At 39.1% G+C, this 16,768-nt stretch overlaps 1 protein-coding gene across 1 annotated transcript in view; it reads left to right on the plus strand.

Moving 5' to 3' along the window:
• The first annotated feature begins 215 nt into the window (after positions 1 to 215).
• NPTN (neuroplastin) overlaps positions 216 to 16,768 on the plus strand; it is an 85,964-nt gene continuing 69,411 nt past the window's right edge. Inside the window, exon 1 of the mRNA XM_042782068.1 lies at positions 216 to 306. Within this exon, the coding sequence (XP_042638002.1) occupies positions 216 to 306 (91 nt within the window). The remainder of the gene's footprint in view (positions 307 to 16,768) is intronic.

Below are 16,768 nucleotides of genomic sequence, written 5' to 3' on the forward strand. Positions count from 1 at the left end.
GTCTCTCCTCTGCCGCCCACGGCCGGGCGCTAAGGTCTCGCGAGGCTTGGGCGCTGCGGCGGTAGGAGGAGGACGGGGAAGGACGGAGCCGAGCCGCGGTTGCTTCCCTTGCTCACTCCCTCGCGCACTCGCCCGCCCCCTCCCTCCCTCCCCTCCCTTCCCCGGCCCTGGCTCCGGCCCCGGCCCAGTCGCTGTTCGGTCTGCTGCTAGGGAGGATGTCGGGCTCCTCGCTCCCCAGCGCCCTGGCCCTCTCGCTGTTGCTGGTCTCTGGCTCCCTCCTCCCAGGGCCTGGCGCCGCTCAGAACGGTAAGCGGGGCGCCGGAGGCGGGCCGGGCGGGGGCTGCGAGGCGCCGGCGACTGCTGAGGGGCCACTAGATGCCGGAGCCTGGGGAAAGGAGCCGGTCGGGAGCCTGAGAGGACGCTGGTCAGAGAGGAAGGGATGCTGGTCGGGGTTTGAAGAGGCGCCGGTGCGAGGACGGGAGGCGCTTGTCCAGAAAAGAGGGCGTCTGATTTGAGCCCGAGGTGCTGCTGACTTAGAGCCTCTTCGTTGTGGGGCTCGTCGCTGCACGTTTTGGAGGGGACGCCGAGGAAGCCGGTGTGACGAGCTGGAGTGGCGGGGGCGGATGGGGAGGGGGCCCACAGCTTTTAGAGAAGGCGGTCGAAGACAGGCATTTGTGTTCACAGGTGACGGGGTGCTATCGTTTAGGGTCCCCGAGAGAACTGGGGTCCCGGGAGCGGGGGTCGTCGAGGTTGCCATTGAGCCCGTAAGACTGTTGGCAATCTTAAAAATGAGGTTTATTGGTGGTGAGCAGAGTACTAGAGGGGCTAAGGAATCAGGGGACTGTGGATGTGAGGGTGGAGGGAAGGTGGGTGGAAAGCTAAGAGTGGGTTGACTGCAGTAGAGGACCTGGAAAGAGAAGCAGCAGTGGCTCTAAGCGAGATGGGGGGAGAGGGCTGCGTTTGCTAAGGAGGGCGGAGTGCTGGGCATTCTACGATAGTGGTTGGAAGAGCTCAAGGGGGTTTCTAAATAAGGAGAGGAAAATGAGCAGAGGTTGGGGAGAAAGGGTTGAAATTGAAGTACGGGGAATATTTATTGGAGAAGTAAAGGTGCCTGGGTATAGAGATGGGGCCTGGGGGAAGACAAGAATTAAGGGAAGGGAGTAAAATGCAGGAAGCCGGGTTTGCAGGGGGGAGGATATATTAGGGAAGGGAGGAGCTGGGTTATGGCAGGTGCTGTATGATATTGGTTTGGGAAGGCAGGGGGACAGAGTTGGGAACTACGGTGGTGGTGGGATTGAGGGCAGTGACTGATGAGAGGGAGGTGGAGGAAGTGTTGGTATTTAAGATCTGAAAGTTTCAAGACAGAAGAGACATTATTTCCAAGGAACATAAAAGTAGTCCTTGGGATGTGTGCAGTGGAAAAGAGATAATTGGATTTTGAACTAAAGCTCTTTGGAGAAGATAGAGAAAAATGTGGGGAATCATGGTGATTTGTATAGGGAGACCTATGCAAAACAGATTCTGATTGAAGGCACGTGTTACAATTCAGCTGCTTCATTGATTTTTCACAGGTGAGACTAGACAGCCATTAAGAGGTTTAAAAAATATTTTTATAAGAAAGAATGTGTGAGAAGTCAGTACTGGAGAGTGAACCATAAATTATCTTTACTAATACTTCAGTGTTAGGACACTTTGAAATTACTCTGTTACAATAGCTGAAATTGCAATGACTTTCATTTTATTTTCTTAAATCAGTGATAATTGAGCATTCTAAGGAGAACCTGGGCTTAAAATGCTGAAGAATACAGTGAAAATATATCAGTAAAGGATTGAAAAGGCATCACTGATTAAATATAAGTGTTCATTGTGTCAAGTAGAACTAATCACATATTATGTATGCTTCATGGCCTTGGATTATCACTGCACAGGTCAGGAAGGAAACGTTTTTTGTCTGTGGCATTGAGTATGTTAAGTATGTTGGGTATTCCTGCCTGCCTTCAAAGCACTAGGCTGTTGTGGTAGGCAAGGCAGAGTTCATCTGATTTGCCTTACTAGTTTTCATCTATGTTAAAATTACGATGTAAAGAAGCCTAATTTTAATTTCAACTGTTTGGTTGGTGAAATGGAATGGTTTCGTTTTGCACAATAGGGGGGAGATTTTTGATTTTAACATGTCTAATCTCTGTTGGCATAGGTTCTTTCAATGATTTATAATACGGTGAAATTGTAGTTTCTTAGCAACTATAGCAAGGTTTTTGGATAGGCCTAAAAAGACTCATCTGGCTGTTCTAAGTGATATGTGTTCTAAATACAGCATAGTACATACAGCCTTTTCCTTGAAATGAGCTTGAATTCAGTCACATGACATGACTGGTGATGTGAAACTGGGTAGTTGACCCAAATGAATGTAAATTTAATTCAGGGAAGAAATGGCTACCTTTTGAGTTTGGGTTCATATGTTCATATAGATAAGATGCCATTTTGTAGCTTTCTGTGTTTTCTGATAAGATTCAGGTGTTCCTCTGGTAATAATCCCACCTCTTGTCATGGAGTTTATATTTTCTTACTGTGCTTCAGAAATGGGATACCATGTATATGATGTTGAAATGTTCCAAGTTTCAGGTTATTTGTACAAAGTGATGACTTGAAAAAGAATTTAGGTGTTTCTGGATTGGATAGTTGGTAGTTTAGATTAAATAAAGATTTTTTTTTTTTCCCCTAAAAAAGACTCTTTCATTATTCCTAAAATGAAAAATTTAGACTAGATGACCTTCAAGGTGTCCCTGAGTACATTTTTAGAGGTGTATTTACTATTGATTGTGCATCTCCTCCTTGGGTGAACCAAAACGAGCAACAGAAGATAAAATACTGAGTCTGTGCATAATTATCATAGAGATTCAGGACTTTCATTCATAGAGATTTTATTTCCCATCCAAATAATTGAGACTTGGAGGACCACAATTTCAAGTAAAACCCTTATTTAAGTTGTTGATTTTTATTTTTTATGTATCAGTAAAAATGTACCTAATTTTAAAGGAAGAAACTTGGTTAAAAAAAAAAACCTTCCTAAGACAAGTTTTAGCTTTAGACTAAAATTGAAGGAGTATAAACCAAGCGGTATCATTTGGTGGCCAGGAGCACAGACTTTGGGTCTCTGGGTTAAGTCCCAGCTCTTCTACTCTGTAGCTGAGTAACTTTGAGTAATGCATGTACTACCTCCAGACCTTAGTTTCCTCATTTGTAAAGTGGAGTTTGTAATTCCAGTGCTCTAGGGATGATGTGAGGAGCTCTGGTAGCGTAGTGCCTAAGGCACTTGACTACTAACCAGAAGGCTGGCGGTTCAAACCCACCAGCCACTCCTCAGAAGGTTGTTGTTGTTATGTGCCCTCACTTGGACCTGACTCAGTGATACCGCCTCGGAAACCCAAGGAGGGGTTGCTATGAATCCGGTCCTACTCCACGGCACATAACAACAGCAGGGATGATGTGAGGATTAAATGAGATAATAGCCATAAAGCACTTAGATTTCTGCTTGGTGTATAGTGAATCTCAGTAATGTTAGTTATTACTGGTATTTTCCTTTGAAAAGTGACATTAGTTATATATTTCTCTTCATCTGTGTATCGTATACTTAATTGTTAGTGCTGGTCACCGTCATCTTGAATAAAAGTAAAGAGGCCATTTGGAGGCCTGCACAGAGAGATTTGTGCTTTGGCTTACGTAACTTTTTTTAGAAAAGTGACCAGGTATACTGCCTAAGTAATTGCAAATTCTGGGAGGAAGTTTCTGTTTCACGGTTTGGGAGCTTTCATGACTATCTTTAGTGAATTGGATACTTTTTCATATAGGCCAGATACCATCTTTTCATAGAATACCACTGTCATGCATAAGAGAAACCCAATGTACTACCTGGCACCCAGTAGGAGTGTCATAAATGTTGAATGAATGAATGTGAAGTATAAAAAAGTGATAATATATTCATACTGGAAATACAGAATTGGATAATTAACACTGTTCAGTGGAGAAAAAATGAAATCGAATGAATTTTTTATTAAGCTAAGTTTTAAGCAGTTTTGTTTGGGATACCATATAGTTGTGAACGTATGTGCTTTATAACAATGCCAGTATTTATAAAGATTCATGAGTCTTTTTTCTGTCAAGTGCTTTTTGCTTCAGTGGTTTGGCAGTTTTCTCCGAGCACATTTTTAGAGGTATATTTGTATTGAGCTCTGGTAGCATAGTGGCTAAAGCACTTGACTGCTAACCAGAAGGCTGGCGGTTCAAACCCACCAGCCACTCCTCAGAAGGAAGGTTGGGCAATCCTACTTCCATAGTGATACTGCCTCAGAAACCCAAGGAGGGGTCGCTATGAGTCGGGGCCGACTCGATGGCACATAACAACAACAGTTTGTATTGATTGTGCATCTCCTTTTTAGGTGAACGAAATGAGCAACAGAAGATACATTTTATCTATGGCAGCTGACATGCCAAATACCATGCAACAGATTTTGACATAATTAATACAAATAAGATAAAAATGACCAGAAGAAACAGTTTGCCTTGGAATAAAACATTTCCTAAGGACATCCTGGGAGCTCTGGTAGCATAGTGCATAAGGCACTTGACTGCTAACCAGCAGGCTGGAGGTTCAAATTCACCAGCCACTCCTGGGAAGGAAGGTTGGGCAATCTACTTCCATAGTGATACCACCTAGGAAACCCAAGGAGGGGTCTCTGTGAGTCGGGTCTGACAAGAAGGCACAGAACAACAACAACAAGGACATCCTAGGGAGCCCTGGTGGTACAGTAGTTAAGAGTTCTGCTGCTAACCAAAAGGTCGGCAGTTAAAACCCACCACACCACTCCATGGGAGAAAGATGTGGCAGTCTGCTTCCGTAAAGATTACAACCTTAAAAACCTATGGGACAGTTCTAATGTGTCCTGTAGGGTTGTTATGAGTCTGAACTGACTAGATGGCAAGGGTTTTTTTTTTTTTTTTTTTTGGTTCAGTAGCTCCTATGCCTGCAGGCTTTTAGACAACCTACCACCATAACCCCACTGATAAAGCGGAGCACCCAGGCATGAGGAATTAGTCAGGGGTCTTGGGAAAGGCCATGTTACTACATCAGGTCTTGTTCCTGGGCTGTCCTAGTGTCTGTTTTATAGTAGGTTGCAGGATCCAGGTTAGAAAGAGATACAGATGGGTTTTTTTTGTTGCCAGATATAGTAGAGCTTAACCTGTGACTATACCAAGGTTTGAAAAAGCAAAAGGAAACAAAATCTTTAAAGTATAAATGTGCTCCAAGTCCCAGCACTTGCCATATATTAAGATAGAAGTTCATGACAGGTCTAGCTTTGCCTGAGTTAAACAAATTTCCATGAGCATTTTATCTTGAAGGAATTCTTTTTCTGTTTCTCATTAATACAGTTTTGATGTAAAACAGTTTCTCTTGTAGAGTGTACTTTTAGCTTAATAAAAGGCAACATATTATTTTATTGTATTTATACTTTTTAATAAAAAGTATTTAACTGGGCCTTCTGAGAGGATCAGATAATGTAACTAGAATATGTTTTTTTTTGCATTAGTTTGAAACCGCTTATATTTTTAAAATAAGATCATTCCTATGTCAAATCAAACTGTTAGATCTCTGTAAAGCTTTAAAAACAATTTGGGAAGGAGATCAGGTACTAATACCGATACAAATGAAACATGTAGAGAAACTGACTGCTGGATATTTCATACAGATGTTTGAGTATATGCAAAGAAATTTTGGAATAAGTTGAATTCTGAAAATGTTCTGATGCATTCTATTCAATTTGTTTACAGTGAGAACACAGTCTGGACAGGATCAGAAAGAAGTAGAGAATGAAGTTGTAAGAGAAAGGGAAAGACAGAAGAAAGTCTGCCGTAGTACCAGGAGAAAAGCAGGATGCAAGAATGAATCTTCTTTGAGGAGCATCTGGAAACATAGAATCTGTCAGAAAATAAATAGACCAGGGACCTCTAAAGTAAATTCACACATCAAAATAAAAACCATGGTGCAAAATCACCTTCTGTGAACAGTTGGTTTGGCTTTTAGTGTGCCTCTTTAAACAAAACATTAACTGTTTATCATTATACCTAAATTTTTAAAATGCCATTTATTCATAATATGATGTTTAATTTTAAGTACCCTAGGTAATTCATTTTTAACTTGTGTGAGGTTTATATGGATTTTTTTTTTCTGTAGAATTCCTAATTTTAGTTGGTTAGAATAGCTGTAGGAAGGTAAGAAATCTCTCCTGTAAAATTAGTTGATTATATAAACTGTTGCATTTTATAGGTTTATCTACATAAATTCCTCACCTAATTTGAAGTGAAATATTGCAGTGATCCTATGTAAAAGCATTATTCTAGTGGCGTCGATACCTAAATTAAACGATTGAATGCACAAGTAAAATACATCTGCTTTTCAAGGCTTTCTTCAGTTTAGAAAGAAATCAAGATTTGAATCCAATTCTAATTTACCTAAAATCCAAAGTAGGCCTAACATTTTCTTTGTTTGGTTTTATATGCATACAGAAACACCCATTTATCAACCAAATCTAATTAATTTGAGGTTATTTTGACCTGATTGCTCAGAACTTTTAATTTGGTCAGTCTGTGTGGAAATAGGGTTTACTAAATACTTAAAATAAGTTCCTAATTCTACATTTATTTGCACATTAATTAGTTAGTGGGAAACACATTTAATGTTCCTAAGATACCTGCTGGTTTTTTGTTTTGTTTTGGTTTTGTTGTTGTGTTTCAGATTAAAAAAGTAGTCTAATCTGTTAATTAAAGCAGAATGTGATCAGCTTTGATGGAAACATCCTGTGTCAAGTTCCTTGTACTTGAAAGTACTAAATGATATTGTTTTGCATTTCTGAAAACAGTTATGGAATGTTTTAAGGCTAGCTTTCTTACCAGAAGTCTTAATTACTGGAGCTTTATGCTAAAATTCACTGCTGTCAAGTCGGATCCGATTCATAGGGACCTTTCCTTGGGTTTCTGAGGCAGTATCGCTAAGGAAGTAGATTGCCCAGCCTTCCTTCCGAGGAGTGACTAGTGAGTTTGAACCACCAGCCTTTCTGGTTAGCAGTCAAGTGCTTTAGGCACTATGCTACCAGAGCTCCTGGAGCTTTATGGTATGCTTTATAGTATTTTTTCAGAAGAACATCATTTTGGATATGCTTCACTTTCTTTTGTTTTATCATTATTCATATTGTTACTCTCAAATATTAAGTCACATTGACTGGACAGTGGAATGTAAACGAAGTGATGTGAAAAGCACTTTGGAAATGTTAAGGTTTTCTATATTATGTAAGATTTTTATTATTAGAAAATATTTAAGTTCCAAATTACCTTAATAATTTTAATGACATCCAAATCGGTGCTCATACTTAAAAAGTAATTAATATAAATTGCACAACAAAATACAAAGTTCTTTTCTGGTAGAATACTAGCACAGTGCTCCATATGCAATAAGATATTTAAAAAAAAAGGGGGCAAGAGTGTACCTGGATATGTAAATTGTTATGCCATCTTCCTGGTGGTAGCTCTTGAAAACCACTGGACTAGATGATACCTAGGGAGTTCTCGTGGCATAGTGCCTAAGGCATTTGACTGCTAACCAGAAAGTTGATGGTTCAAACCCACTAGCCACTATGTGGAAGGAAGACTTGGCAATCTACTTCCTTAAAGAGTTACTACCTCAGAAACCCAAAGAGGGTCACTGTGTGTCATAATTGACTCAATGGCAGTGAGTTTTTTTTTTTTTAAGATATCTAAATTCCCTTCTAGTTCTAAAAATTTCCAAATTCTGTTGACCTTCCAACTTAGATAATGCCTCTTAACTGGTAAGGGTCCAGAGAAATAGTACTGGTGCTGTAAAATAAATAAGTTTTTTTAAAACTTACTTTTGCAAATGGTGAAAATCTACTTGAAACATGCACTATTTTGAAGTCCAGTTGACTCTAAATCTACTTTAGACAACTCATGCAGTTCTTGTTTCAAGGAAAGCAAAAAGTGTCTGTTACACAGAGATCTCATGTTAAACTTGCTGGGAAAATTGCCAATGTGAATTAAATAATTAAGAAATAAATTGCCAGATATTTTATGTTACTTAGTAGGTTGGAAGTAAGGAGGTCTGGTGGTGCAGTGCCTAAGGCATTTGACTGCTAACTTGAAGGTTGGCGTTTCACACCCACCAGCTCCTCTGAGGATGGAGGATAGAGCAGTCTACTTCTGTAAAGAATGTTGTTGTTGTGTGCCATCGAGTTGGACCCTACTCATAATGACTCCTCCTTGGGTTTCCAAGGTGGTATCACTATGGAAGTAGATTGCCCAACCTTCCTTCCGAGGAGTGGCTCGTGGGTATGAACCGCCAGCCTTCTGGTCAGCAGTCAAGTGCCTTAGGCACTATGCTACCAGAGCTCCTTACTGTAAAGAATCTGTAAAGATTACCACTTTGGAAACCCACTGGAGGTTGCTGTGAGTTGCAGTCTACTTGATGGCAGTGAGGTTTTGGTTTGTGAATTGGGAAGTAGTTGAGTCGTTGGGTGACACAAACGGTTAATGCACTTGGCTGCTAGTCAAAAGATTAGAGGTTTAGGTCCACCTAGAGGCACCTTGAAAGAAAGGCCTGGCAATCTAATTCCAAAAAAATCAGACACTGAAAACCATATGAAACACAGTTATACTGTGACATACATGAGGTCTTCATGAATTGGAGTTGACTCCATGGCAAATGGTTACTGAAGAGTCAGTGAAGTATATTTAACCAATTTATTTTAATGCTAGCCTTTAAAGAAGTGTGTCTTCTATATATGACTTAGTTTTCTCTTTTCTATTAGATATTTTTTAATGATTTATATACCTGTCCCTTACAATTGTAGAAGACAACCCAAATATTAACTTAAATCTGAGGTAGTTTCTAAATTGATACTCGTTAGTAACAACGTGTGTTAAAAGCTTTCAATTTATAAAGCTATTCATTGCACTTTATATTTACTAGGGACACCCATTTCCTTTTTTTCTTTTATGTTTAATTTGGTTAGAATTTCAAACACAAAAGTGGAGCTAATTATAAAATAAACCCCTATGTACCTATCGTCTTGTTTCAACATTTATCAGCCACATCCTTGCTGCTTGTTAATTAAGAAAGAACTTTAAAGCATTAAATTCCAAACTAAGATTTTCTAGGAGCTGAAATGTAGTTAGTAGAGATTAGTTTACGTTAATAAAACAGAAATATCTGTTTCACATGTAATCTTACTGAAATTACCTTAAAAATACAAAGCACAGGTCTCTCCTCGTCCAGAGCAAAGAAGAATGAAGAAAACCAAATATTCGTGGAAACAATTAGTCCTAGTGACTGGTACACCATGCGATCTGCAGCCTATATGGATATGAGACCAGAAGAAGTAGATGGTGCCCAGCTACTACTGTCAACCACTTGGAGGGGGATCTATGTAGGAGATCCTGGATAGAGAGGGAGAACAATGTGGAACAAAACTCAAAATCATTTGTTGTTGTTGTTATTTGTCGTCGAGTCGGACCCGACTCATATAGCAGCCCCTCCTCGGGTTTTCGAGGCAGTATCACTACAGAAGTAGATTGCCCAGTCTTCCTTCTGAGGAGTGGCCAGGGGGTTTGAACCGCCAGCTTTTTGGTTAGCAGTCATGTGCCTTAGGCACTATGCTACCAGAGCTCCTCAAAATCATTTGGGGGAAAAAAAGGGGGACCAGGTTTGCTGGTCTGAGGGAGCCTGGTGGAACCACTGAGACTATGGCCCCTAGCTGCCCTTCAGGTCTGGAATTGAACCCACAATTGTGGCTTCCAGCCAAACAAAAGACAGGCGTATGAGTTGAACATTTACCCAAGGTAGATACACTCCTTGAAGAGAACACTCATGGGAGAAAGAAGGGCTGTTTATGCACAGGGAGACAGTTCAGGGGGCAGGAGTGCATGGAGAAATGGACACAGGGAAGAGTAACTATCCGGAGGAAGAGGGAGGGGAGCTGTTGCATTGGGGTAAGTTGTAGCCAGTGTCATGAGACAAAGTGTATGTGAACTGCTGTATGGAAAGTGAATTTACTCTGTAAACTTTCACCCAGATCACAGTAATAATAAAAAAAATACAAAGCTCTTTAGAGAAAAGGCTTTCAAACTTTTTGTCTGTGACCCAAATAGACATAGATTTTATTTGTTGCTAAGTATATGCATAAATGTGTCATGTTTGTGAAACAATACCTTCCCTTACTCTGGAGTTCATTTAAAGAGAATTGTTGTGACCTTGTAAATTGATTTCACAATTCATCAGTGGGTATTGAGATGTAGTTTGAAAAAAACAGCATTTTCAGGTATTGAATACTTTTTTTTTTTTCCAAAGGCCCTGTTAGTCTAAAATAATCTGATTGTTTCATAAACACAGTGAAGATTTTCACAAGGAATATCTACACATATTACTAGTAAAGAAAATATAGTATTGTTCATATATTAGCTGTGTTTTATATAATACTGATTTTTTTTTTTTTAATGAACTTGGGGGCAAAGGAAACTACAGTAGTTTGAGTATCATAATCAAAACATAAGTTTTCCTGTTTGTTACCATTTTATTTACTTTTTTTAAATTAGCAGCTTGTGTCCCTCATTCCCTAGCTTCTGCCTTTGAGTTATTAGTTGAGTGCAGGGCTGGGAGCACAATGTTTACTTTAACCAAGCTGAATGCTTACTCTGATGCTGATGTCTGAGGCACGTTCCTGGTATGAGTATAGATTGACTTGAATACTAACCTAGGGAAAGGAGGGAGATGGGAAGCAGAATAATCACTGGACAGTTATTTACCTTTCTTGTTTATGATTCTAGAGCAGTGAGATTGTTTTAAAGAATAATGCTTTCTTGGGGTAAAGAAAAGGCGATAAGATGTCCCTGGTTTGTGGTGGCAACTGTGAAACACTTTTTAAACCATACTTGAAGGAATATGTTACATTTACTTAGGATTTTTGGATTATACAAGTTTAGCAGATTGGGAACCATTGTGGAGCAACTGGGAAAAAAAATAGCACAGCAGCTCCAGCATTGAAATTATATTCATTAATACTGAATCTCAAATCATTACCAAGGGAGATGGAATAAATAGCCATAATGCAAATCGGGAAACTGCTACCTGGAAGATAGCAAGTATAAAGAGGTTTCAAGTATCTTGCAGTTAACTATTATTGAATTACCCTCAGGCAAATAACATAGTGATCACATATCAAAATGATGGTACTACTAACAGTGTTGTTTTCTTGCTGCAGATAACCACATTTAGGAAGAGACATAGATACATTCTAAGTTGATGATAGAATGAGACTTTGAGAAAAGCCTGAAGGAGCTAAACTTATGAAAAGGGAGCACTAGAGGGATGTGACTATCTATTAATACCTTCAAGGTAGCAGTGTAAATGAAGTAAGGGAATTAGGCAGTCTCCAAAGATGGATGGGCTGTATCAAAGAGCAGTGGCTTAGAGCACGAGGAACAAAAGTTTAGTGTGAGATGATTTTAATGAAACTAGCAGAATAGTTGGGAGCTTTGGTAGCATAGTGCCTAAGGCACTTGACTGCTAACCAGAAGGTTGGCAGTTCAAACCCACCAGCCACTCCTCCGAAGGAAGATGGGGGGCAGTCTACTTCCATAGTGATACTGCCTTGGAAACCCAAGGAGGGGTCGCTATGAGTCGGGTCTGACTTGACAGCACGTAACAGCAACAACAGCAGAATAGTTACTTGCACTCATTGTCAAAGCTGTTATAAGTTGGGTAAAGAGCTTGTTGGGGAGCTCTGGTAGCATAGTGGCTAGGACACTTGCCTGCTAACCAGATGGCTGGCGGTTCAAACCCACCAGCCACTCCTCGGAAGGAAGGTTGGGCAATCCTACTTCTGTAGTGATACTGCCTCGGAAACCCAAGGAGGGGTCGCTATGAGTCGGGGCCGACTCGATGGCACATAACAACAACAACAACAAAGAGCTTGTTGAGGGGAACTTTGTAAAACAAGGAGTATCTTTTGTTTTTGTTGTATTAGTAGTTGGGACTCAGAAAATTAAAAAAAATTAGGTGAATAAATATAAATGGAATGGACTTCTCAGAATATTTTAAAGGTCAGAAAAGAATTTGTTTCTGGCTAAAATTCTGTGATTATGAATTCAAGAAAAATGAAAGATTAATTTTGGGATTCATTAAAGTAGCTTTTTTTTGTTACTTGCTATGGAATTGATTCAGACTAATGGTGACCCCATGTGTGCAGAGTAGAACCACTCCATGGGGTTTTCCAGGCTGTGACCTTTTGGAAGCAGATCACCACTCCTGTTTTCAAAGACGCCTCTGTCTGAGTAGGTTTGAACTACCAACCTTTTGGCTAGTTGTTGAGGCCATAACTATTTGCCTCACCCAGGGACTCCTGAAGTAGCTTTTAGGACCTGCCCATAATATGTAAAACAAGATTCCTTTTATTATAATCATCATAAGCAACTTCTTTATATTTGGTTACCAGAAACCAAACTATGATGTTCTTCCAGTCTGTGTTTGATATGCAGGGAGATAAGTCAGCTGTAAAGAGTTTATTAGGCAATGAAAGAAAACCTTATGGATCACTACAGGACACTGTGTGACTTGATGGCTTTGCGCACATTATCAGGAGGAATCAATTGCTTGAGGAGGACATTGTATCTGGTGAAGTAGAAGGCCAACAAGGGCAGGATACCCTCAGTGAGATGGATTGGCTAGTAACCACAATGATGATGAGCTCAGACATGCTGGTAGTTGGTGAGGGTGATGTAGGGCAGGTTAGCTTTTTGTTCTGTTGTGTGAAAGGTTGCCTTGAGCAGAACTCCAGGGCAGCTAGCAGCAATAGGACTTTGGATGGAACCTCATAAAAGTTTAACCTTTGGCTGTTAGAAATTAGGCTTTTTTTTTTTTTTTTTTTTTTGTTAAGATGGTAAATCATCCCCTCATCCCCTATTAAGAAAGCCAGTATCACCATGAAAAGAGCACTTCCAGCCTAACTTAAGACTTTATTGGTTACAATTCTGCTGTAATAGAATGTCCCAGGTGTTCTTTAGGAATAGGAGCTGGTGCTGTAGTAATTCGGTAGAGAGCTTTAATTAGTTTGAAGAGTGTAGGGTTGACATAAAATACAGGACACCCAGTTAAATTTATATTTCAGATCAACAATGAAGAATTTTTATTCTCAAAGAAGAGAGTAGTCTTTGTGATTTTGGCCTTCCATTTAGTACTGGAAAAGACAGGTTCTTGTGTTTTTTGTGTATTAAAGAAAATCATTCTAAAGTAGATTAGGTACAATCAAAATTAAGTTACATTGCAAATTTTGTGTAATAAACTATGGTTTAAGGTAGTATTCTTTTTAGTCTGGTTACATCACATTTCTATATGTGTTTTCTTCAATAATAATATGCTTTCATTTCTAAAAAATGAAAGCTGATTTTAGGAAGGAGATGAGCTGAGAGCCTCACTAATTCCCCTCTTCTCTCCTTTCCTAAAATGTTTAAGATTTTAGGTCAATATTGTTTACAGGTACACAAGAGAATGCTTCTGGGGCTAGAGGTTCAGGGATTGTCCTTTTCTCAGATTTTTGCTTGGGGATTTCAGTGGATTTATATTCTTGGTTTGGTGGCTTGGAATAAGAAAAGGGTATGAATGAAACATGTGACTGACCACATCCTTATTTTCCTACTTGGTTCAGAATAATTTTCACATGCTAAATTATAACTACCAGACTTAGCGAGTCAGAGAAGGTGGTTGCTAGCTCTCCACATTAGGGAGATGGTTTCTTTATAGTTAAATTTTGATACTAAAAAAAAAATCATGGTTTCATGAGCTTTATTGTTAGAAGATCTTTTGACCAGTGATGTGTCAGTGTAAAACCATGATTCAGTTTAAGACCTGTCATTTCGGTGGGGATTGGTGACTGTAAGAATAGTAAGAATTGAACAGTGAAATAGGTTCCAAAATGAATGATATTAAGTAACATGAAGCATGATCACATAGTTATACATATTAATTTGAAATACATTTAAGGCAACTTTAGGAAGTACTATATTAAAAATAACTTGAAGTTTTTTTGTGAAACTAGGGGGATTAGTTTAAACTTGACACCTAAACTCATTTGGAGGCAATATTGCAGAATAATTAAATTGGTAAACTCTGCCACTATCATAAATATAAAATGTAAATAAAAAGAACGCTAAAAAGATCATCTTGTAAGGCAGTGAATTGAGTAGAAACAACATTGGATTTGACGGTAACCCTGAATTCCTGTCTCTTTTCATTTCAGTTCCTGTGATATTTTTAAAGTTACTATAATACTTAATTCGTAGGGTTTTTATGAAATTAAATGATAATGTATATAAAAGTGCTTTATAAATTGCTGTATTGTAAAGTGGCATGTTTGTATAGCTTTGAGTTACAGGTTCTGGTATTTACAAAGTGTTTGTTCTTGATAAATTAACTGCAACTCTGGCAGTTCACGGAAGAGTGGAGTGGAAAAACAAAGTACTGAGAAAGACCAGATTATTTTAAGGTTGGCTTTCCTGGCAAATGATGACTGCATTATAAAAATGCACATTTTGGTTGTTAGTAGACTAGACTTTTCAGTGATTTAATTATCTCCTTTTACTAGAGAAGGTGGATAGTGAATTTCTATAACCTTTGAAGCCTGCCTCCCAGTACTGCTCTCATCTCAAGTTAACTGTAGTCATAGGGACACCCTCTTACAGCTCATCCCCATTCTCTCCCTCCCCAAAGTAGGTGACAAGAAGGGAAGTGAAGTATCTAGTATCTCCTCTTTATAGCAAACATCTTGTAGCTCCCCTCTGATATTCTAAAATAAAATTCATAGGTGTTTTGACCTACTTAAAACTAGCAAGAGTAACAACATCCATGTTATTAAAGAAAAAGAAAAAACATGATATATTGCCCTAAATGTAATATAAAGAGGAAGAAGTTACAATAAAATATTTAGTTTAATCTGTAGATGCTCAGACATGGCTGCACAGGAAGACAGTGAAGTAGTCCTCTGCTTATAGTCATATGTAGAAAAACCAAGAATGTTACAGCTACAAATACAATTTGATACCAGTTTGCCAAGATGATGACTCTCAGACCACACGCTGCGTTGCTCCTGATAATGTTATTTTCTGAAAAGGTGAACAACTCTTTGTAAAATTTGAATTAAACAAAATCCAGTCTGTTTTCACCTTAAGTGGTACTTGCATCCCTGGAAAATTAAGTGATGCTTAGAACCATGCGATAGCCCAGAAACACTGTCTGATACAGTGCAGGAAGACGAGCCCCTTAGGTCAGAAGGCAGTCAAAATACCACTGGGAAAGAGCTGCCTCAACAGAGTAGAACTAACCTTAATGATACGGATAAAGTAAAGCTTTTGGGACCTCCATTTGCTGATGTGGTACAACTCAGGTTGAAGAGAAACAGCTGCAACCATCCATTAATAATCGGAACATGAAATGTACGAAGTATGAATCTAAGGAAATAGGAAATTATAAAAAATGAAATAAAACACATAAAGATTGATGTCCTAGGCATTAGTGAGCTGAAATGAACCAGTTTTGGCCATTTTGAAACAGACAACAATATGATCTACTATGCGGGGAATGACAATTTGAAGAGGAGTGGCGTGGCATTCATCATTGCAAAGGATGTTTCTAGATCTATCCTGAAGTATGATGCTGTCATTGATAGGATAATATCCATATGCCTACAAGGAAGACCAGTTAATACTACTACTATTCAAATTTATGCACCAGTCAGCAAAGCCAAAGATGAGGAAATTGAAGATTTTTATCAACTTCTGCAGTCTGAAATTGACCAAGCATGCAATCAGGATGTGTTAATTATCACTGGTGACTGGAATGCAAAAGTTGGAAACAAAGAAGAATCACTGGTAGTTGGAAAATTTGGTTGTGGTGACAGAAAGAACACTAGAGATCGCATGATAGAATTTTGCAAGACCAATGATGTATTCATTGCAAATGCCTTTTTTCAACAAAACAAATGACATGTATGCATGTGGATTTCACCAGATGGAGTACAGAGGAATCAGATTGACTACATCTGTGGAAAGAGGCGATGGAAAAGCTCAGTATCTTTAGCCAAAACAAAGGCCAGGAACTGATTGTGGAAGAGACCATCAACTGCTCTTATGCAAGCTCAACTTAAGGTTGAAGACAATTAAAACAAGTCCATGAGAGCCAAAATATGACCTTGCCAAAATAGGACCTTGAATACATCCCTCCCCATATTAGAGACCATCTAAAGAATAGATTTGATGCATTGAACACCAGTGACTGAAAACCAGAAGAATTGTGGGATGACATCAAGAACATCATCCATGAAGAAAGCAAAACGTCACTAAAAAGACGAGAAAAGACCAAAATGGATGTCAGAAGAGACTCTGAAACGTGCCCTTGAGCGAAGAGTAGCTAAAGCAAATGAAAGAAATGACAAGATGAAAAAGAGCTGAACTGAAGATTTCAAAGAGCAGCTCGAGCAGACAAAGCTAATTACTATAAAAAATTGTGCAAAGACCTGGAGTTAGAAAACCAAAAGGGAAGAGCATGCTTGGCATTCCTCAGCCTGAAAGAACTGAGGAAAAAATTTAAGCCTTGAGTTGCAATATTGAAAGATTCTATGGGCAAAATATTGAATGATGCAGGAAGCATCAAAAGAAG

This window comes from Orycteropus afer, unplaced genomic scaffold (genome assembly GCF_000298275.1).
Source record: "Orycteropus afer afer isolate SDZICR_OR568_19922 unplaced genomic scaffold, OryAfe1.0 scaffold00233, whole genome shotgun sequence".
NCBI lineage: Eukaryota > Metazoa > Chordata > Mammalia > Tubulidentata > Orycteropodidae > Orycteropus > Orycteropus afer.